Below are 24,015 nucleotides of genomic sequence, written 5' to 3' on the forward strand. Positions count from 1 at the left end.
TAGGCCAAGCCTTGCCCTGTTTCATAAATAAATCATTATCCAATTAAATGTTGGCCTATCATTAAACACACAATTTGGCACAATTATTATGATTGGCACATTTAACATACACTGCTGGAGATGTTGATCGGCTTGTTTGGTCATTCCTAACCAAGTTGACGAGTCATTAGATAACAATGTGGTGACTCAATGCTCACCATGTTTTACATGCATCATATTGTATTTTCCAGGTTTTGAAAAAGGAGATTCAAATCAATAGCAAGCCTCTTTCTACTCGACAAATGTAAATGTAATATTTACTCTCCCTTTAGCTTTGTTTTGATCTTCGCTAAGAAGACAACCCAAAACAGTTGAAACCCCCAAACAATGAGCTAAATGAAGCTAAAAATGCTCCTTAGAGATCAGAAGAATCGGGTTTGTCATCAACCCTTTCACAAAATACTTTGTCATCTTTTGTCCCATTGTTTGTATTCGAAAAAATAATGGGGCAGGCAGATCTTACATGAAAAAAAGGAAGATGTAAATCCTATACAATAATCCTCCAAATGATTTGTCATAGGACAAACCAAAAAACAGATATGGAGATCGACGGAATTAAGCTATTTTTGCTGTTTTTTAGTTTTTTTTAGAGAAAGAAATAATTCTTTAGATATTACATTGGCAGTAAATGCCATGTAGACATGCAGTGTGTAGTCTGCTGTGCTGTGCCGCTGTCGCCGTGGCTCCGCCCACCGCGTGACGTTGCAGGGAGAGTGTTGAGCCGAGAGAGGAAAGCAGCTTTAATTGCAGGGCAGAGAGAAAAGCCAGCGATGGCTTCGCTCAGGCAGGAGCACCACTACGGGCTCTCCTGTGGAAAAAATAACAAAAACAGCCCCAACAGGACGCTGTACCATGTCAAGCTCACGGACACGGCTATCAGAGCGCTGGAGGCTTACCAAAAACTCAAGGTACCTTCACCTCGGGTGTTTGTGTGTGCGCGTGTATGTTTGTTTGTGCGCGTGCCTGTGTGAGATGATTTTACTCTTGTTAAAGTTGTCGGCTGAGCTTATTTGTGTTTTTTAGAGTTGTCTCACTGTCGCATTTTTGTTTTTTACTTTTTTTATATATATATATAGCTTATTGTTTTCTTCTTCTTCTTTTTTAGCAGTCTATAAATAAATAAATGAGAGTCGCTTCAACTAGTTTACAGTCACCTCTGAATCAATTGGCTACATCGCCGAGTAGCATAACACGACTGAACCCTGTGACTGTCGGGAAAGAGGAGCCCATCAGCTGTTTGCTGGGAAACCTTTCCTTGTGCTTCAAAGTAAAGCAGAGAGCCTGCAGTCTGCCAAATTAATTGACAAGTAGGCTAGTCTCATAATTAGCTCCAGTGGATACCATTAACAGCACACAGGCATCATTGATTGTGTAACTTACGTTTAAACGCATTACAGCGTCATTTTTGTTATCTGGACTAATTTAGATTACAGAACTGTGTTAATGCCTGCAACTAAGTCACAATAAATGCTTCTGTCTTTCTCTCACCTCAGATGTCTTTACCAAGTGAGCCATCTATTTGTTTCAAAGGAAACCAAGGGGTAAGTTGTTGTTTTTTTTACTCTTTTAAAAGTTTAGTGTTATGTTGTTAAATCCAACCTAGCAATACGTTTTTATAAACCAAGGGATATTCATCAGCACACACCAAGGCTTTAGCCCAGTTGATTACATTGATGGGTTTGTTAAGAAGGCAACATATCACCATGCCATTAAGTTAAGACAAGAGCATATGCCAAATCATTTCTTTAATTCTACCAACTCAAAGAAGCTTTCGTTTATCACCCATGGCTGTTGACTCACGCGTCCCACCATACTGCATTAGTGGGAGCGCTCAGATGGGAGCTTATAGCTGGGACGTCCCCAACAGATAGGAGGCATGCAGGTTACTGCGTCAGACTGGTGACTGTGGAGAGGCTTTGTTAGATCAAAATATATATATATATATATATATATATATATATATATATATATATATATATATATATATATATATATATATATCTCATGCACACACTGGCAGAGTCTGCAGTAGAGAAAGGAGTTATCACAAATCAAATGTGGAGCCTTCAGTGACAGAGAATAACTTGTGTGCACCACATTGTTCTCATTTGGGGAAATAAACATTTAAATGAGTCTGTACTCACTGCATGTTGCACTTAGACACTCATGCATCAGCGATGCTCTTGAAACTGAATCATAATCTGCCGTATCTGGCCTGAATGTGTGTTTTGACTAAAGTCAGGAGCAGCTGTGTCCTTGGGGAATACTTTACTTTAAAGTAAATTCTAATTGCATGGGTTGGTTGGAAAGAGTTGCAACCCCCTTCCTGTCACGACAAGAGGAACTGAGTGGTGGTGAGTTTTGTGAGGGGGGCTTGTGTGTTTAACAGACTGGATTAAACCTGTAAGTGTGTGCGTAGTCTTGGAGTGTGTGTTACTTGTATACTTGGGCTGAATTTTATGCTTTGAGGTTTAAAAGTTAGCCTTAACTAAAACAAGTGTTCCTGCATAAACTGCCACAATGCCACAGGACTGTCTGCTTGAGAAATGTTCCCTGCTCGGGGTGTTGGGAGGTTAGAGGTCAGTTGGTCAGCTGCTGTTTTATTTTTTTATTTTTTTTCTGGCTCTGTAGATCCCAATTGCAAAGGCTCAAGGCCTCAACAGGAATATGTGTGGCATAAAATTAGGAGAAAAGCTGCAAATCAATCCACAGCTTCACCGATTGTTTCAAGAACTAGTCTGCCATCAAACATGACTGTATGAATGGATTCAGACTCATTTTATCTGAGAAACTAATGTACCTGCAAAATGAAGCGTGTTTGAATGGACACTCATCAATATAGTTTACTTTAGTAGGTTACTGGCTTTGTCCTCAGTGAAATGCCAACTAACAGAAACAATAAACAGATTATATGGTTCTCAACTAGGATGAGACTCGTGAGCTAGTCAAATATAGCAGTGCTGTTTTAGATACTGACTCAAAACCTGTTTGGAGACCGGAGGCCTGTATCTGAGGTTTTAAACCATGACAGTCCATCTTTGCACCACTGCTTTTTCACAAACCGCTCCCAGTATGTGGCACTAAGAGCTAAAGTTATTAGCCAAATGAATGTTAAGAGGTAATTATAGGAGGCATAATGCTCTTGATTACAGCGTGAGGCATTATGACTTCAGTTTGCATTAGCTTTCCCTGTCAGTCTGACTCACGTGTGTGTGTGTGTGTGTGTGTGTGTGTGTGTGTGTGTGTGTGTGTGTGTGTGTGTGTGTGTGTGTGTGTGTGTGTGTGTGTGTGTGTGTGTGTGTGTGTGTGCCTGGCAAAATTTTGCTGCAGTAATTGCTCGGCAGATGACATGAACTCTGCCCTGCTAATTTTCCTGGCCCATTCCCAGGTTGGAGTCCCACTTTTTCTCTGTGCTTGTATTGAAAGAGAGAGAGAGCACATCTGGTATGCCTAAGTGGTGAGTGTGGTGCGTGTGAGGGACATACTGCATGCTGTGCATATGCATGCATTTCTATGCGTAAAATGCTTGCATTCGTTTGTTATCTCGTGGGTGTGGCGGGTATTTTTTTTTATGTGTGTGTGTTTATGCTGTGTCCTGTGTGGTCTAAAGGCATGATTTATTCATGTCCCACCTCCCCTTTTTCCTGTCCTGCCTGCTCTGCCCATTGTGCAGTAGTCCCAAAGTGGATCCCCCAAGGACTGTGTGTGTGTGTGTGTGTGTGTGTGTGTGTGTGTGTGTGTGTGTGTGTGGTTTGCCCATGTGTATGAAAGAGAGAAGGAATCGTTGGCACTTGCTTTTCTATGAGTGTCTGTCTGCATTTGAGTGTATTTTGTGTGTGTTTACACTGTTTATGCTGAGATCCCCAGAGTCCCCCTCTGATTGTGTGTTGTCTCCTCTGATTTGAATAACAATGAGCGGGGGAATGCAGGCTGTGTGTTGTCAACCTCTTTGGATCACCCAAATTGAATCGAGTATAGTCAGCCCAGATGTGTTGTGGCCTGCCCTCAGGGTTTGTTTGTGCCAACATAATAGAAACTACCCTGCTGTGGCTCTAATGGAGTAGAGACTAAAATGGAGAGCACTGCAAACATCTTCCACCGTAAACATTCAGTTATTTACCCATGACCAAAGTTTGAAGTCTCGACTTGAATCTGGCATCTGCGGGTGGGGGGTAATACTTTTGCTTCCATCGCAGTAAGCGCTAAAAAAGACATAGGTATGGAAATTGGACTATTCTCTACATTACTGCAATATAATGCTCTGTAAAAAGCTTCTCTATGCATAAATCATCTTGACACATAAAATGAAGGTACTTAACACATGGATCAAATGTAGGGCAATTGAGACTTTTTTCACATTGCAAATGAGCTTTCAGTGATCTCTTCAGTACTGTATAGGTTGTGTATGCCACATAAGTGTGTGTTGTTTTCTCTCAGATCTCGTTAATCAGTGTGTGCCAACAAAGGGAGGAATTGTCAAGTGATTAGGATGTTTTAAACACTGGTGGTTATAGCTTGCTACTTTCTCTAAAAAAAAAACAAGAATGAAAATCTTCTATACCGGCCGGATTACATATTTCTTTTCGTGAATTTTGAGACAAGGCTCGTTCAAGTGGTCCTCTGAGATCCAGCAGCGCCAGCTCTCGAAAGATGCGCTCTCTGGCCGATTAAGCAGCTTGAAGATATGGAGGAACGTGTCCTGTGACACTGAGCTAATGAGGCATAAAAGGGCACTTGCCCACACACACACACACACACACACACACACACACACACACACACACACACACACGTTTCATGGTATGATCCTGCATGTGTGCAAACAGAGCGTTCTCTGGAAGAACCCACCTAGCTTGGGATGACAGAAGGAGGAGCTTTTGTCAAAAACAGTGACCTACAATTTGTTTGGCCCAGTAGCACCTGCCAGAGACTTATCGGTTTTGGCATTGTAGGGGGGAACCTCGGGGGATGCTTGTGGCACAGCACCCTTCCTTTTCACCCCTCCTCATTCATGCCCAACCTCCTCTCCCCCAAATACTGGAGCTTGCAGCTCTGGCAGTAGCTCTGTCCTTCTGTGAAATTGCAAATGAAAAGGAATGGAAGGCGATTACAGGCTGGGGCTTGATTACATGCACTGTTTCCCACTAAAGGCAGCCACATTAATCACCAAGTGCCAGCATGTGGAACTCAGCTAGGGAGAAGACACTGCGTAGCTCCAAGCATTGACTAATTGACTGTGGGATCATAAACGCACACGAAAGCACGCAAAATCTCTAGTTTCTCTCTTTGTATGTCCTTCTCTGCTGCCCCCCGTCCCTTGCTCCTCCACTCGGGGGGCCGGAGACACAGACACACATTGTGTTTTGTATGGCTGCCCTCCATTGGGGAGGGGACTCTTCTTAAATGGCATGTGTCAACTTGTGGCCCTGGGAACGATTTGTCTCTTTTGTTTGTGATGAGATGATGAGAAGTTTTGTTTAGTGAGGATGAGGATGGTGGCTGGCTGGCTGTCTGAGTGTATGTATGCGTTTGTCTCTGTCCTTGTGTGTCTGTAAGCCAGTGGTGGAGATTGTTGGCTGATGGCTAGACTTTGGCCTTCCTCCTCAGCCTTATGAGTGGCAGTAATGCTGATTAGACCCTGGTGAGAGGAGCTGGAGCTGAGCCTCTCTTTGCTCACACACACACACACACACACGCACACGGTTTGCATTAGCAGCGGGGCCAGAGTGACTTGCCTCCTGCTGATAGCAGACAGCGGTGGTGGCGACAGGTTTCACTCCCTCCTCCTGCACCTCCTCCCTCTCCTCCTATCAACCAGAAAGGGGAAGCAGTGCCATGGCATCCCACTCTGGAGCCGAGGAGGCCAGAACAAAAGACGGCCTGTTTTCAGAAGGCCATTACTCAGGCTGCAGAGGATGTGGAAACAATAGCCTGCATGAGATCTACACCCAGACCCCACATTCAACCAAAAGCTAGCAGGAAACATAAGCCCTGTGCACCGACAACAGTCTCTCACAGTTTTTGTTCAATCGACTTTATAGTTTGATAAAGTCATGAAAATGAGCCACTCCCGTCCTGCGTCTTCAATGTGTGAAGACATTTATGACAGTAAAGAGTGAACAGGGACTCTAAGATACTGTCGCCACACATACTGACTGTCTTTACTTTTATTGTTTGAAAACTTCAGCTGCTTATTAAAACATTTTAAAAAGACCAGAAGAGTAACGATTAGGGGACAATCATCATAATACAAATAAATGTAATATGAAATTATGTTTTAAACTAAATGTTAAGACTGACTATTATCGGCGCTCACTTTCCACTGCATGTTTCAGCTTTCTACTGCAGATGGTACTCTGTGGGATTCCTAGCTGATTCATATGATCTCATAGCGACTTCATGTGAAACTACCCTGACATAATCTTCCACGCGAGTAGGGCTGTACCATTAAGTCAAAATGCAGCATTAGTGTGTGTTTATGCAAACTAATAATTAGACTTGAACCATTTCAGTGTTTCCCCTAGGTTTACAGATTTTAGGGGGCGGGGGCGACAACAACGACACAAACACTTAAAGCATCTGTGCTTTTATAAATAATAGAAATAATAATAATAATAATAATAATAATAATAATAATAATAATAATAAAGAAAATTGCAATCACTTTCAAGTAAACCAGATTGCTCCATCAGACCAACAAATAAAATATTGCAATCACTTAGAACAATCACACGGGGGGGCGGAGGCACGGCCGGGATTACATTTCACCCAGATACAACAGATACGTTTTTCTGATTGGCTATTCGTGTCGCCCATCTCTTTTTATTGATTGGCAGGGGATTCGGGGGAGACGTGCTTGATTCTTCCATGGTGAGGGCAGCGTGACCAGGTCATGTTTGCGCGCTGCGGCACATTAAATAGCCTAGAGTTTTTTTTCAGCGTGAGAAATACGATGTGTGGCGGGAGGGCGTGACTTAAGACCGAAATGCGTGACAGTCACGCTCAATGCGTGACACTTGAGAGCCCTGCAATTTTACAAGCTTTTCAAGATGGCATTTTGAAGCTAGCATTTAAGCTAGCAATTTAGTTTGCATTTTTGCGAGCATTTTTGTCAATGAATACCTCACTCAAACATAATATTAGTAATCATAACATCATTTGACAGGTATTACAGTATGCCTGTTGTGCAGTGTCTAGAGGCAGCTTGTGCACCCCTATTACATTTGGTAATTTTTTTTTTGTGTTTTCTGAAAAAAATGACTTGGGTCATTATTTTAGGAAGGCCATTTATTTATTTATGTGAAGCCAGCAGGCTCATTGTTTGGTACAAGACACGAGCACTTTGGCTCGTTTCACTTGGAGCAGGAGAGCTACTCCGGGTTCAGGAGAGCTACCCTGGTGCGCAGGAGAGCGAGTGTTGCCATCTTCACCCTGGGAGCATTTAAAACGCAGATATAGCTGTCTGCTTTTCACGCGACATATTTTTCTATGCTCTCTGTCCGCTGGTGGGAGTGTGTTCAGTGCAATAATAACATAATGCCATTTAGTTTGTTTAATAACAGAACAAGGTGTAGACCTTTTCTATAGGAAAGGGAACCTTAAATGACTTATGTTGTGATCTGGCGCGATAGAGAAAATTACAGGGGGGCAGAGGGTGTCTTGAGGGGGGCCCCCTTATTTAATGGTAGGGGAAACACTGCATTTTAAGGGGATGCTCTGATTATTGCAACTGTCAAGTACACAGATTTTTTGAAAAAAGGTGTTATAAATGTACGTTACCATAACCAAGTTAACCATTAACTCCAACAGTCACATACACGGGTACATACATGAAATTTGAAATTCTGCTGTGAACTCAGGGTTCAGTGTCTCGCTAAATGACATGCGGACAGTACGAGCCAGGGATCAAACCGCCAACCCTGTGGTTATGACGACCCAATTAAGTGATTGTTTGTCAGTCTTGTGGTATGTTTTGGTTGCTTTCTAGTGCTTTTATTATATTAGACGTCATGGAACCATTACTTTAAGATGAATACCACAGACTTATTTTAGAAATGCAATGACGCACACCCACATGCAGACACACAATTACAGAATAAAGTGTAAAACCCACAATCACAGATAGCACTGTACATACTAGTATTTCTGGTTTATGCATAGAGGTGCCATTCAGAACTGCAGGTAACAAGATACCAAACCTGAAGCTGCTGCTACGTTCTCTTACATAAGCTGGTGGGGTGAAAAGTTTAGATTTCTTCACGTGTCCCTCTTTTCCAACAGGATTAATTAAGCATTACCAAAAATTGTTGGAGGCTCAAGGTAATGCATGTGTGCTGATTTATGCGTGTGTGAAATGGAGGGAGTGTCCTGTTCAGTTCAGTATAGACTTAACTTAATGAGGCGAATTGGAGGGTTTGATTGATTGACATCTCTCTCCTTCAAGCTTGGTCACACCTGTGAAACGGTTACATCTCATTTAATCTATTTGATTTGCTTGAATTTGTATGTACATAAAGAATAAGCCTTCAAATAATTTTCTTTTGACGGACTGCTTTCAAGTTTTAGAATTTTAGAGCAGACACTCAGAAACAACTAAACAGCTGAATTCAAGCAACAAAAAAAAGTGAAGCTTGGAGAGGGAGAAAACAGATGGACACAAAGGCATACGCCAAGAGTAATGCCTCAGAGAGATTGATGGCACTGAACAAAAATGGGAAAGTTTTGAAATTTTCTGGTGACTGAGGCAGAAGAGGAAATAATGAAGACAGATCAACCAGGGGGGAGACTGTCCGAGCTTTGATAATTAGAATGAGAATGGGAAATGTTAAGAGTGATAGCGGCAGGTTTTGGGTTAAGACTGGCTTGTCTGGGGGTGAACATGTGAAGTTAGTTGGCACCAGGGTCTTTTGATTTGGGTTCAACAAATGCATTGTATGTTGAAACACACTTTTCTAGGTTTGCCTCTTTGCCTTTTGGCCTTTCAGGGTCACTGAGAATGACTGAGGTCATAAATCACTCCCAAGTGTAGGGCAATATTTATATTCACTTCTAATGCCTGAACCCTGCCCAGCAAGTGTTTTTGCCATCTTGGTAACTTTATTAGTGCCTGTTCTGTTGCTTCAGTTTTCTTTCGCTTCATTCAAGGATCGCAAAGATCCGGAGCAAGCCACAGATTCCCTGAATATTTAACTTGAAAGGAAGACAATAAATATTTCATTATTCATGGTCAGTTGAATACTTTTAAGTCCTTTTGTAAGAGCGCCTCTCTGTGTTTGAATTGCCATGTGTGCCTCTCAGGAGAATGCACCAGGCATTGATGCGGGCCCCAGCGTCTGGGAACGAGAGTGCTTGTTGTAGTTTGCATAGCGGGGGTCTTTAAGTCTGCATGCAGAGGTCATACGAGCAGCCACCACTGGATTAATGCCAGCCAGCGCTCCAGGGTGCAATGCATGACTGGGCATTTGCAACAGCTGAAATCCTGTGATGGCACACAGCACATTTCAGTGAACACAGTGTCCATACATTATTAATTGTTGTTACTGTGGAGACGATTGGAGGATGATCTCCACACTGACTGAACTGACTTTGTATCAAAAATTAATTTATAACTTATGTAAAACACTTAATGTTCCCCTAGAAGTGCTTTTCATCTGCAGCTCTTCCAGGCATCCTCAAATATGGATGTGTGAACTCCCTGGTGTCCCGCTCTGACGAAAACTTTCAACTGTGTTAGTTCCTCTTACAGATTGGCTCCCATTGGCAATCCGCCATACTTAACCTTTCAACGCACCAATAACTCCCAGTAAATGCTAATCACACTTGAAAGTTGCATTCATTTCACTGGGAGTGGAATTCAAAACAAGCAACAAGACTCTTCACCATCTGCCTGGGCTGTTTCAAGGAATCCACATGAGCAGCATTTACTAGGGAGACAGTGAACCTTTTGTATTTAGGAAATTGTACTTTCTCAGTACAACAGCAACGTAGACATTGACCTAAGCCTTGTTTCTTCTCTTTTAGGTTAGTTTAACTTGGATTAGGGTGGGTTCGTCTAGTGAGTTCCATTAGATAGGTGCATGGAGCTACCAGATTTTTTTATTTTAATTGTATGTATATATACACACATATACTTGTGTATATAATGTGGGTTAAAAAAATAAATATATATAAATAATGTTTGAGGTGTGTGTCCATGCATGTGTCACCATCTTTATCTGTAGCACCTTGGATGTTGAAATAACAAGGCTTTAAACTCCATTACTGTGTAGTTAATGGCTAAGTGGTCATTAAGTACTTTTATCATCTTGTGAAATTCTAACAAAACTGTCTCATGGAGAGAAATAATCCCTCCGACTAGCTCTCCACTGTGTTTACAGCATGTTTTCTGACCTCCGTCTTTTACAAACAATGAGACATTAGCCTTGAAGCTTTATTGGCATCATTGATGGGATACACAGGCAAATATTACATAATCTCAAGCTCATTCGATCAAAAGTAATGTCACACATGCTACAAACAAGCTGGTCTGCATCTTTCAGAGCTGTCAGAGCTCAGCCATATAGTGAGTAGTGAGTATGAATTCCTGTGGTGAAAGCCTGCGTGTAAAGACATGTGCAGCGCACTGATAAGAGAGGAGAGCCAACGTCTCTGTTGCTTTGTTGCACACTTGCATCAAAACATCTGATGGGACTTTTAAGGACAGCACAAGAGCAAAGGGCCACCCTGCTGAATGTGGGCTGCGCAGCATTCACTAAATTATTAGTTCAGATTGAGTGCACAGCCTTTTAAAATACTTAGTTATAACCAGTTTACTGGACGATTTACCTACTATTTTGGGGCAGCAGGAATAACCTATAAACGCAGCACCAAAATATTTGATTGGATATGGCAAACATGCTAGCAAACCTTTTGTTAGAGAACATTACACTAATATATATATATATATATATATATATATATATATATATATATATATTCAAACACACTGTAAACTGTATACCATACATTTGAGGTCATACTGGCCCCCCCTGTAGCTTCTGTGGATGCCAGTGTCACACACACACGCGGGTGGACATGGTTGACTGAGTGGGTTGGCCTCATGAGAGGGACACAGGCGTAGAAAGTAAAGGAAATCCCGCAGGATAACTTTACGCTTAAAGCTGCTTCCCACCCCCCGAAAAAGATGGCACAGCTGCCTGAAGCGGGATATGGGATTGCTGGATAACTGCTGACCTGGCCGACGCAGTTAGGAGGCAGTGAAGAATACTTGTGATGACAGTGTGGATCTCCTCTGCACACAGACCTTTCACTCTAAGGTTTAACTTACTATATTTACTGAAGGTACTGACTCACTGGAGTATCTCTCTGTAGCCATTTATCCCCCACTCTCACTCATGTGCCCTACAACTCATGTAGTGTAGTGCTGAACAGTTCCCATAGAGCTAAATGGAAATACCAGTGAAGTAGAGAAGTATTTCTGAATTCTGCCCCCACAAACATGCAATTACATCTTTCTCAGTGGTCGAATGAGTGTGGATTCTTTTTTTTCTTTTTCTGATCCTCATTTTTCTGTGTGTGTGTGTGTGTGTGTGTGCGTGTGCGTGTGCGTGTGTGCGCGCATTTGTCTGCCCTGGAGGTTGCAGCCCTGGCTCTGCTGCGCTCCACTGAGTCTGCCAGGAGATCTCATGGATGCCTCAGTGGAGCGGACTCTTAAAAACATTGTTTACCCAAGGAGATTTATTTAAAGTTACAGAGCGGCACAAAGTCTCACTCTAGATCGTGTGTGTGTGTGGGGGGCACATCTTGTTTTCATCACATCTCTACGCAGACTTGCATGTGCAAATGCGTAAGTGGTGGATTGCCATTAGTGTTTCCCAAAGGCATATACGACATTTTATGTCATTGTAATGTTTCCAAACTGATCATCCATTGTAAACAAAGTACTTTGTAGTCCAACTGCTGTACTACATGTTTACCAGCTCTCATTATCTCGCAGATTGTCTCCAGTAACGATTATCAGGTCATGCGTGTCCTTTCTTCCGGTTCTCTGAAGGAAGACTTGCATGCATGTCATCTGAATTCAGTACGCTTTTCCCAACATATCGTTCTGTGCTTGGTTTTGTGTCATAATGCTCATGAATCTGTCTGTGGATATTCACATGCCTCAGTAGAAGGACATACATGAATCCTTTCCTTTTTGGAAACTAATGTGAAAATACGATCAGCACACGATCTATCCCATAATCTACTCGACTAACTGCCATTGCATTTGTTGAGTACATTCATGCTCCCAAGAAGATACATTTGCTAAATTTCAATGGCCATGTTATGTTTTTGTTTTACAAGCTGTGTTTATTGTTAGCTGATCTTCTGATATGTCAGTGTGTTCCATTTAACAGTGCAACATCTAGTATATAGTAGCGGGCTTTTAAAGGTAGTATACTTTTTGGATGAACTATGTATTTAGAAGGTTTTAGCTACATGTGTCAGTGTCTAGTCTTTGCAGTGGGCTGTTAAATTGTAAGAAAAAAAAAGATTAGGCATTTTTGTTGATTGCATAAACCTTGTGTTTGGATGGCCCTGTGCTCTTGGCTGCAATGGATTTGGCAGCAAAGTGTGTCTCTGAAATTCTGCTGAGTAGATGATTGCGTTCTCCAACAAAAAGTTGACAATTTAAATGATAACGAAAGATGCATGAACTTGAGATGTCTTAAGAAAACATAACTGACTAGTATCATTTTCTTTTTTTCTGTTGTGTGTTATTATGGACACGTACAAATAACCTGTTTATACAAACAAAAAGCCTTATAAAAACAGAAAGGAAGAACTGGCACACAGGGTACTTTGTTTTGTGTGTATTTTGTTTATTTGCTTTTGCAACATTTTGCCAATCATCTGTCTGGAAGTTTTTTTTCAGTAAAACTTGATTTTCTTCTGTTCTTCTGCGTAGTACATCAAGATCCCAGCTCCCACACCAGAGTCATCAACTGCTCTTCGCGTCTTTTCCTTCTACTTATCCAGCGACAGCAAAGACCAACCTCAAGCCAGCTTTGACTGCATCCATCAATTTGTTTCAAGGTATGGAGTAAATCAACTGAAAGTTGTTTTTTCACCTACTGTATGTTCATGCATTAAAGTGTAAATCAAGCACTATTGGGTTTTTTCCCCTGAAAACATTACCCTACTTTTATCCTGATTCACGGTCCTTTCTTAAGCTCCAATAAAAATGTGTTCTCGTGTATGTATATATATATATATATATATATATATATATATATATATATATATATATATATATATATATATATATATATATATATATATATATATATATATATATATATACACAAACACAATTAATTAAGCAAAGTTTAATTAGCTAATGTTCCAGATCTATCGGTTACAACAATTTTAGATGTCTGTGTTTGAACGGATCTACTTGACGGTATCTTGTTGTCATCCTCATAAGTTGTCAGTCTTTCCGCTCTCTGTGTCCACGTCTCTGAGGGCATCAAGAGAGACAGTTAGCTCACTGCTTGCTGTACACAGGATGGGGCAATTTAAATGTCCTGTATATTTCTGGGCTGACCCTCTCATTACTGAGACCTGTGATGCCTTGTTTATGGAGTGGATATGCCTGGAAACTGAGAGTTATGCTCTGCTGCTGCCTCCTGCTGCCAGATGGCTAGCTGTGGGCTGAACTCAAAGCTGTGGCTCCAGTCAGCATCTGGAGCCAAGACAAACAACGTAACAGTGATTCTGCTCTCTCTGCCCTCACATTAGTTTTGATAGGTAGAGGAGAAAGAGAAATCATCACTGGTCAGTCCTGTTTATTCTTGTGAATATGGGATGAGGGGGAAAAGGCTCTTGTTTTTTAAACATGGGGAAAAAAAGCTTTGCATCATAGTAAGTCTTTGATTTATTGACTGCATTAATGCAGACCAGGTTCATGGATTAAACTTTTTTTACTTTTGTCCAAGACGATTTTTGTTTTGCAAGTGTGCTGGCAGGAGCCAAACTAATCCTGGTGGTTTTCCACAGGCTCTATCCTGCTTTGAACCAGGATACGTGGCTTTCTCACATGCAGCGGACTGCAGAGCTATATCTAGTGTGTGACATAACATACAGTAACCATAGGCCTGTCTGAGCCAGCTCTCACCACAAAGCCACTTTATTCTGCATGGCGTCCATGTTGGTATGCTGCCCTAAGATTAAGTTTATAGACCTATGCCTTTACAGTATTTACTGTACAGCGAGCAGAAAGCCCTGCAGTTCAATGGCTCTTTGTTTTTGTTTTGCAGTGACGGCCGCGAGCAGCTGGAAGGTCAAGGCATCATCCAGGACAAGATCACAGTGTGCGCCACCGACGACTCCTACCAGATGACCCGTGAGAGGATGTCTCAGGTGGAGAAGGACAGCTGGAGCCGCTCAGCCATTGAGATCAAACCCGGAGCCACACATCCAAGTAAGAATAGACCAGAGGTCTCTGAGAAGTAAAAGCAGAGGCACATAGGATGACACATCTGCAGGTTTTCATGGGGGGGAGGCCAAACAGCTCCAAGTTTGGAGAAGGATCAGCAAATGAAATGTGGATTCAATGATGTCATAAAAAAACAAAAATAGAAATATAACAGCACCAATAAAAGCAATGGGAATGTATGCCTCACATGAGAAAATAATGCTGTGTTCATTGCTTTAAGCTGGAAACCAGATATTTTCCTATTTTGATGTGTAATGAAACCAGATGTGCAGGCTGCATTTTAGGTTATAGAAATAAGACTAAAAGCTAGCTCTCCTCTCTTTTATTTATTTTGTAAAATATTTGGCTTTTTTTTTTGTCAGGTTGTTGTTAAGTCGTATTTAGTCTCTAGAGTCATCTCTACATCTGGCTTTGAAAAGAGTGTTCTCGTTTTGTAGTGGTCAAAGTTAGCATCTGTTTTTAACCGTCATTTCAGAGGCAGAAGGCCAATTCAAAGATTCAAAGCCAGGTTCTTCCTGTTTCTGCTGTGGAAAAATTGGCCTACAAAGCTCCATAGGGCTGTAACTAGTTTATTTATTTTGCAACAACTTAATTATTGTATATAAATGTCTCACTGTTATAGCAAAATGTTGTAGAAGCCTCTTGTGAAAAAAGAAAGAAAAGAAAAAGTTACCTAAAGGTTTGCCAATAAACTGAATGGCAGAAATTCACATTTCATGTAGCGTTTGACAAAGTGTTGCTGTGACCTAGACTTTAATTATACCTTCCAACATATTAATATTATGAGAAGAAACATGAACTGGGAAGCTACTTTCCTTCCTTCCTTCCTTTCTTTCTCTTTTGTTCTCTTTCCCAACCTTTGCCATTGTTATGTAATAAAGCTTTTTGGCTTGATTCTGGACCCCTGTGTCAGTGCTGGAGCTCCAGCGAAGTTTAAACTCTGGTGGTTGAGACCAAATTTAGACTGTGTCGATTGTGTAACATCAGGCAAAGATGACTTGGCAATATATATGGCCGTAGGGAAACATTTAATTACTGCACCCTACATTTGAATTTCAGCCTGAGGAGGTACTCATGAACACTGCGTATCATCAGCCATGCCAAAACATATACAGCAAGCATCCATCGAATGCTCCATACGTCCCACACCATAATTAGCACATACTTCTGTGTATTTTTATCAGGATTAATGGCTGCTAGTAGTGTAATGGTCGTGTAGGACATACTTTTGTGGTTGAAAGGAAAGCGCTCTTTTCATATAATTTTGCCCCACTCTGACCTTCAAAGTGCAGATTAACCTGTAATGGGATTAGCACAGGGAGAGAGAGAGAGAGAGAGAGAAAGCTTTCACTGCCCCATCAGACTGGAGCATCGACGTAAGCAATGATCAATGGGGTGTTAACATCTGATGACAAATAGCTGCAGGCCAACATGTACATGTGAGCTAAGTTAAAGGTTAGCAGAGGATATTTAATGAATGTCGCCCCATTAGTCAAGTCAACCCATTGTTAAAACCAGCGAGTATATGTTCAAACGTTTCACAGGTAAAAGCAATGGTGTGAATTGTAAAATCTGATTGTCTTTAACTCTTGTCTGCTTTTGTTTTAAAAATGTGAAATGCTTTATTTTTTTAAGCTTGCATGACACATTTCACTGAAATCCTGTTGTAGAGTTTCCTTGCTCAGGGCTTACACATCACTTCTAATTAGCTTGAGTTAACTCTCTAAATGTCAGAAAATTCCTAAGATTAGATGTCTTGTGACACATTTGAACTCGAAGAATTGTTTTGGATGTAAAATGCAAATAATTTTAAACAGTTTTGGGGGCAATGCAATACAAATACAACTTAAGATGTACCCTGTATGACTGAATATCGCTTATACGTCTTGTTCTCTCTATCTCTCTCTTTTGTATTCAGCTAAATGTGTCAAGGTCCATAAGAGGCCCGCCCCTCTGTCTGCATCAGACAGCAACTTCTATAAGCAGTCCACCAACAACAAGAAGACCGGCGGCATGGCCACGCCGACCCAGAAGCCCTTGAGGGAGCGCATCATCCACCTCTTAGCTCTCAAACCCTACAGGAAACCAGAGCTGCTCCTGTGGCTGGAGAGAGAAAGAGCCGGCCCAAAGGACAAGGCCGAGCTGGGTGCTACACTGGAGGAGGTAAGCGGAAATAACTTGTGCACAATATATAAACATATTGTACTGTATCTAAACACAAAATTGGTTACGCATCATGGTTTTGTACATTTATGAAGTGTAGAATTCAAACAGTGCTGTACACGTCTTAAAATCATTGTGGACACTGTTGCCTTGTGTTGGCCTAAACATTTTCACACTGCATACACATATGATGGATATAAATAGTACAGCTTTACAGCCAACCATTAACACATTGTAAAATGCCTTTAACACCATTAAAAACAGCCTTTCAATTTAAAAAAAAGAAAATGAGTGCTAAAGTTTGCCAGCTGTGCTTTAATTGAACTTGAGATCTAAACGTTTACTTCTTTTTATTTTCCTGTATACATTTTTGTTTAATTCTTAAGTGTGTGTGTTTGTCTCTGTCTCGGTTTCTGTCTGTCTGAGTATTTACTGCCCTTGTGCTTGTTGATGTGTGTGCGCCTGCATGTGGTTTTCGTGTCCGTGCATGTGTGTAATTAGGTCGATGCTGTAATTGTCTCTGCAGAGATTGTGTTTGCAGTGGGGCGAGCCGCTCTGTCAGGCGGCCCCAGAAAGATAAATGTCCTCAGAGAAAGTCAGTCTGATGAGATTAGAGAGGAGGTTAAAGCCTGAGACTCTAAGTTTGGAACAGGATCTCAAAAGGGTTTTGCTTTTCAGGAATGTTGGATGTGCCACTTTCAGTATGTCCAGGACTCCAGTTAGTGACAGTGTTAATATTTTACTCACTTATATCAAATAAGGGCCATATTGCTGGGCCCACTGGAGGGAAGGGAGGAACCGGAGAACCAGGACTGAGCGGGTCCGACTTTCAGATCCTGTTGCAGTAAAATTATGGTTTTCGAGAGGGAATCAATCTGGTGCTCGCAAATTATCGCTTTTGTCCACAGGGGCCGACAAATTCAACACAAAATTTAAGTTCCTCGTAGTACCTTTTTTACAAAAAAAGACATAACCATAGTTTCTATAAATGTGGTGGTTGATTTATCCTGATAACACAAGTTTGGAACTAGCCCAAATGTGGTGGTTGACAAAATACACTCTGGAATATATTACGCATGAATTTTGTTTTAAACAGACCTTCAAACTGGATACTGGCCCATGCATAATTTTTTATTCTGGGTGGGATTCTGACAGATCACTGGTCATTTGTCATAAATCCCAGGACATTAATATACATTATCTAAAATAACATCAAAGCAATAGTTTTTTTAAATGTTTTTTTTTTTAAGAAATTCAATTGCTTAAAGAAATGAAAGGCTTTCATGGGAGTTTAAAGTAACATCATACGGGGTATTTTATTTCAGGTGGCAAAAGTGAATTCCAAAGACAGCAGCTACCTGCTGAGGGATGACTTCTACAAGCATGTGCAAAGGGACTGGCCAGGCTACAGCGAGGAGGAGAGGCAGCAGATCAGCAGGCTGCTGGCCAGGTGAGTCATACACACACACACACACACACACACACACACACACACACACACACACACACACACACACACACATATATATATATATATATATATATATATATATATATATATATATATATATATATATATATATATATATATATATATATATATATATATATATATATATATATATATATATATATATATATATATATATACACACACACGCTACATGAAATGTAGTAAAATGGCTACAGAAGTTTATCAGTAACAAATGCCTTTTTTCCTTTTTAAACAGAAGAAATATATATATGTATATATATATATATGTGTGTGTGTATATATGTATGTATGCCACCGCGACCCGACCCCGGATAAGCGGTTGAAAATGGATGGATATATATTATAATTAAATCTACGTTACATTGTACAGACTATTTTTCTGTGAGGGTGGACATACAAGTGGCTCTTCACTTTACAATATATCTCGAAGGTTTTTGTGTTGATTGTTGTTAACAAAGTCCTAATTAGACATAAAAATAGTATCTCACAGCTCTAAGCAAGCAGTGGCCCCAGTTATCTGTCATCTTTTCCTCTCTTCTCCACATCTTCTTCGAACAAGTGCTAATCAGCAATAAGAAAATGTTTCATTTTCATACTCTATTTTATTAGTTCTCTTGTAAATCAGCATAACTTTGTAGTGACACAAGTTCAAGTTGAATTTTTGATAATATTTTTTTGTCTAACCTGTGAATTGTCTTTTGTCTTTCTTTCTGTTTAACAGGAAGTTGCAGCCACTCATCGGCCACCAATCAAGGAATCTTCCAGCAAATGTGTCAATGGTGAAGACCTCAGAGGATACAACACTACATCACAGCACAGCAAAAAACCCTGCAGTGGTAAATGGCCATTATATTCTTTAACTTTAAACGTGTGAAAGTGACCAATCAGTTTTTTCGTATTCGTTTAAATAAATGTATTGTTTTTCAACTGAAACCATCATATCAACAGCACACAATAGAAATGATGGAGAAGTTTCTCTCTGACCGCCTCCCTCCCTCACCTTGGCATTACACACCAAAGCTTTCCTCCATTTGGTCCTACATACTGACACATTATTGATTCGTCTAGCCATGTATATATATTGTCAGACAAACTCAAAATAGTTAAGTTAAAAACAGATGTTTACTTCATCTAACAGTGTTTTTTCATGATACGGTTTGTAATTGAAGTATATTATGCATATATGTAAATAAGTATATATTAAAGATAGTTTTTGGCTTGTTGGATTTTGGTGACTGTTGACTTTTACACCGTACATTTGAGGTCAAGTAGTAAAGGCTGTGAATGGTATTTTGTAAGTAGTTTGACATCAGCTCCACAAGCTAGGTTGCGGGTTGTTTCTGTGGTTTTTGCAAGAAAATATTAAGGTTTATTTTTGTCTTTTCATACTCATAGAAACGTCCCGTGCCTTTTGACTCACTGGAAAGGCTAACCGTTAAGAGACAAAGATCTGCGGACCAGAAGTTGCAACAGCAGCCCACAGTAAACGGACTGTTGAACAACAAAGGACATGACATTGCAGCTCCTATGCTCAACTCCAGTTTCCACACAAAGACTGAGTTTCAACGGACAAGTAACCATACTGGTAACCAAAACAGCTTACCAGAGGGCCACAATGGCTTTCCTGTAATGCACAAACTGTCTAGCACCTCTGACACACCTGTCTCAGAGAGCGGAGATCAAGAACCCAAAGTAAGGAGCCCCCAGCCACCACAGGGGGACTCTGACTGCGCTCGCCAGCAGCTCGCCAACAGCCAGCACAGGAAGAAGAAATCTAAAAAGCACAAAGACAAGGAGCGGGAGAGGTTAAAAGACAACAAGAGCAGTGAATGGTTAGAGACGAGTCCTGATCTCAAGCAGAGCCTGGACAAACTTGACAGTAAGCCCCTTATTTATTTTTACGCCGACTGTACTTGTGCTGATATTAGCATATATTACCGTTTAATCACGTCCTGAAAGCCAACACGGCGATGAAGAGGGTTGATGGATTTCAACCACACTTGATCAACTCTTTCCTACGTTTTTACTTCCATGTGGCGGTCGGACTTGGAGAAAGTTCGGAGATATCACTTAATTGCCTCTGACTATTTTTGTCTGAATATGTAATATTCAGACAAAAATAGTCTGTTAGTCTGTTTCATTGCAGTCTCCAAAACACTGTTGTCTCTGCTCTATACTTACCTACAAGATAGCATGTTAACCACACAGACTGTGAGCTGATGACCAGTTGTGTTGGGTCTCTCTGAGTGATCGTTTGTCTGACAGAACCCACTGCTTAATTTATACAGCATAATCTCATAAGCATGACTGTGCTGGCTCCCTTAAGTCCATTCTCTTGGGTCCTCAGTGTGCTCTGTGGCTGATTGACTCAACAACAGCCCGAGCAGTGCTTTGCGTCTCTAAGCTGACAGGTCTCCTGATACCCACAAGCTCTTAGCTAGTGTACACAGAAGCGGACACACACACACACACACACACACACACACACACACACACACACACACACACACACACACACACACACATACTCTAATGCTGCGTTTTGCAAAACAAAAATATGTTGCTTAACATTCAGACAATGACAAAGTGTCATATAGATGACTGTAATGACTCAACTTGAGCGAATGCCATTTTCGTTATCCTGTGCTTTTATTCCAGATCCTGACATCACAAATGCTGTGGCTTCTGAGGAGAAACCGGATTATGTGCTGTGAGTGTAAACATGTTTTAAAATAATGTTGTGTTACTCACCATGCATAGTAACAATCTTAATCATTCCATCTTTCACTGTTTGTTATACAAGAGGAATTGTTACAGTGATTGGTCTTGTTACAAGATAGTAGACAGATTTTACATTTTTTATTTGAACTATGTATTGAATATGTATTGAGACGCACTGAATCTTCTGGCAAACTAAATAGTTCGTCAGTATGGGACTTGGCGCACACAGTATATCTGTATATTTATGCTGCCATCTTGTGTCATAAAGAGGTCCTACATATATAGAACATTTGAGGGAACGGCCTCTTTTAGAAGGGGAAAAAAAGTATTGGTGTATACGTCATAGTCTGTGTGTCTTCTTGTAGAACATATGCCGTTATCGTGAGTTTGGAGCAACGTGGGAGGTACCAGGAGGATTTCTGCGCAGAGTATGATGAATACAAAGACCTCCACTCCCGGATCGCCACCATAACTCACATGTTTGTTCAGCTAGGATCAAAGATCAAAAGCTTGCCCCCTGCCACACAAGAATATAAGGTGCACATTTACAACCAGATCTGATCTGATACATGGCATGCAGCAATCATTTCAATAGTATTGTTTTATGCAGTGCAATTATGTAATGTTCCAATTGTGTTTTGTATCATTTAGATAATGGAAGACCAAATACTAGAAAAGTACAACAAGTATCGAAAGGTAGGTTAGACATGTAAATGGTTTAAGTTATTTTGTTGTTTTATGCAGTAACTTCAGTGCTGGAATACATGTTCAGAGACTTGCATGCTATTTAAACTTACTGTTTAAGAATCTCAATTTGACGCCATGCCTCTATATGCACTGCATAAGGAAACGAGCCCCCCAGCTATAAGGCCCCTTCTTGACCCCTCTGCTCCAATTTGGCGTTGCGGCTGGTGGGATCCCATCACAAGATGGACTCTACTTTAAAATGCTTTTGAAACTAGACAATTGTATTCAAATATATTCTGCAATTTCCCATTGCATGCATTTTTTTTATTTCTCTCTCTCTCTTCTCTCCATAGAAGTTCCCAGGCTACCGGGAAGAGAAGAAACGCTGCGAATATCTCCATGAGAAACTGTCCTACATCAAACAGCTAATCATAGACTATGATGTCGCTCAGGCTTCCTCATAGCATCGGCTCTCCCTTTATCAGATTGTTTTATATGGAACGCTTTTCTTTGCAACAAATTTGTCCTAATGGTTTTTGCGAGGTTGTTAAAACCAGTTTCAGTGTCAGCCATGTTAATGAAAATATGTAAGAGGTAGAAAATATGACTTTAATTCACTTTTGTTTTTGACACATGTTGTCAAACATTGCTTGAGGCAGTGTTCTCCTTTCCATTTGTATAGATTCAAAGACATGTAGTGTCATTTTAAATTCCATATCAAAGTTGGCTCATTCATGATACTCGATTGAAGCAGCCCAGTGCAAAAAAAACTGAAAATTTTGAAGTCATTTTTATTTCAAGTTTACTTATTATATAAATGGTGTGAGATAATTCAACTTGTCCCTCCAAAGTTTCAGGCATTTTTCTTGAAGCAAGAGTAGTTTTAAAGCCGTTGCTGCATTTGCATCAAGATATTGAAACTTGATTTTTAATAAAATCTTTAAAAGAAGTTGATTTATTTTTTTTTTTTATCGGAAACAAGTAAAAATATTTTATTCCTTGGCAGAAAACCATATTTTTAGGATATATATATATATATATATATATATATTAAGTGATGTATTAAAATGAGGATCTTTTTACAATACAGGCAGCAAGGGGCTCGTGCTTTCCACCTGACTTCATCCTGCTAATAAAATACATTTTGAAAGCAGCTGATTCCACTGAGAAAAATTAGAAAACATTCAAATAGTTTTAACATGAATATTTAGATGATGCTATTTCCCAAATGCACTTGTGTTTAAAGTATTTATTCACCTCCCACCCCTTTCTTTTGAGTGACTGGTAAAGGGACCAACATGCTTGGCCTTGATGGCAGTTGTAACATTTTTGTGAAGATCGAGCCCTAATTCTAGTTTACAGTATTCTGACCCACAGGATAGAAGTGTCTTTCTCTCTTTATTTCTTCTTTGGAACTACTGATGTATTTATTTTGAAGCCACTTGCCTTTATTCTGTGCTATTTGTCTTCTCAGCTTGATGTGTCAGGTTTTGTTAGATCAAAGTGTTTATTTGTTCCAAGTAGCCTGATTGGAGATTGTGAGCAGATCAAACGTTTGGCGAAACATGTTACGTAACGGTGTGACCTGACACGGTTGTGACGAGTGAATGGGATTATCATAAAAGGTTGTGGTACAATGTCAAACACTAGCCTGGAGGGTTTATATCCTTTAGTTTCCAGTTAATAATGATTGCTTATTCATTTTTTTTATTTTGCACTAATCCCAGTCTGAAAAGGGGGACAGCAGACTAGTTAAATGTCCATGCAGATTGTAATTGTACAGAATGTTATCACGCAGTCAATAACATGGAAGCCTTAATATTACACTTTTATAGGACAAAATCTTAAAACTGCCAATAGCAACAAGGAGTCATTATCCACACACATCTGTTGTCTGCCTTATATTTATGTTAGCTGCAACATTTAAACTTGTTTTAGCCATATCTCTGTTCAAATGAATGCCAACAGTGGCTTTCCCACACGTTTGCTTTCTAAAGGAAATGTTTCATTATGTAATAACAAAAAAAGTCCAATTCACAGTTTGATTGGCTATGACGGCATTCTGCATTAATCAGTTGCATTTGTAATCTGGTACTCTGTTTTCATAATCATCATTGAGATGGTCAGGTGTTTATCATTAGGAATACCACTTTTATACTGCGACTGATATTCCTGTTGCCAGCTCTGAGCACATGGAGAAGTTTGATTGGATGATCGTCTCCAGTGCTGCTATATTTCAAGCACAAAAAAAACATTGTTAAATTACTCAATCATGTAGTGGGTGGGAATTATTATAAGGCTTCAGGGAGAGGACGGGTATAATGGTGTCAAGTGGTTGATTGAAGACCATAATTATCTGTGGGTTATTGAGTTTGATGGAGACCATAATTATCTGTGAGTAGGATAAATTGATCACTGGTTTTGAAGACAG

At 40.3% G+C, this 24,015-nt stretch overlaps 1 protein-coding gene across 1 annotated transcript; it reads left to right on the forward strand.

Moving 5' to 3' along the window:
* Positions 1-809: 809 nt before the first annotated feature.
* Positions 810-22,048, forward strand: LOC306735634 (RNA polymerase II elongation factor ELL2-like; the record flags this gene model as incomplete). Its single annotated transcript, XM_079217129.1, has 12 exons — positions 810-947; positions 1,533-1,580; positions 12,989-13,116; positions 14,340-14,503; positions 16,437-16,681; positions 18,007-18,131; positions 18,898-19,012; positions 19,572-20,055; positions 20,835-20,886; positions 21,263-21,434; positions 21,549-21,593; positions 21,938-22,048. 12 exons carry the CDS (start codon positions 810-812, stop codon positions 22,046-22,048), a joined length of 1,827 nt encoding a protein of 608 aa, XP_079073255.1.
* Between the last annotated feature and the right edge of the window lie 1,967 nt (positions 22,049-24,015).

This window comes from Taurulus bubalis (assembly GCF_910589615.1).
Source record: "Taurulus bubalis genome assembly, chromosome: 4".
In the NCBI taxonomy this organism is placed as follows: Eukaryota; Metazoa; Chordata; class Actinopteri; order Perciformes; family Cottidae; genus Taurulus; species Taurulus bubalis.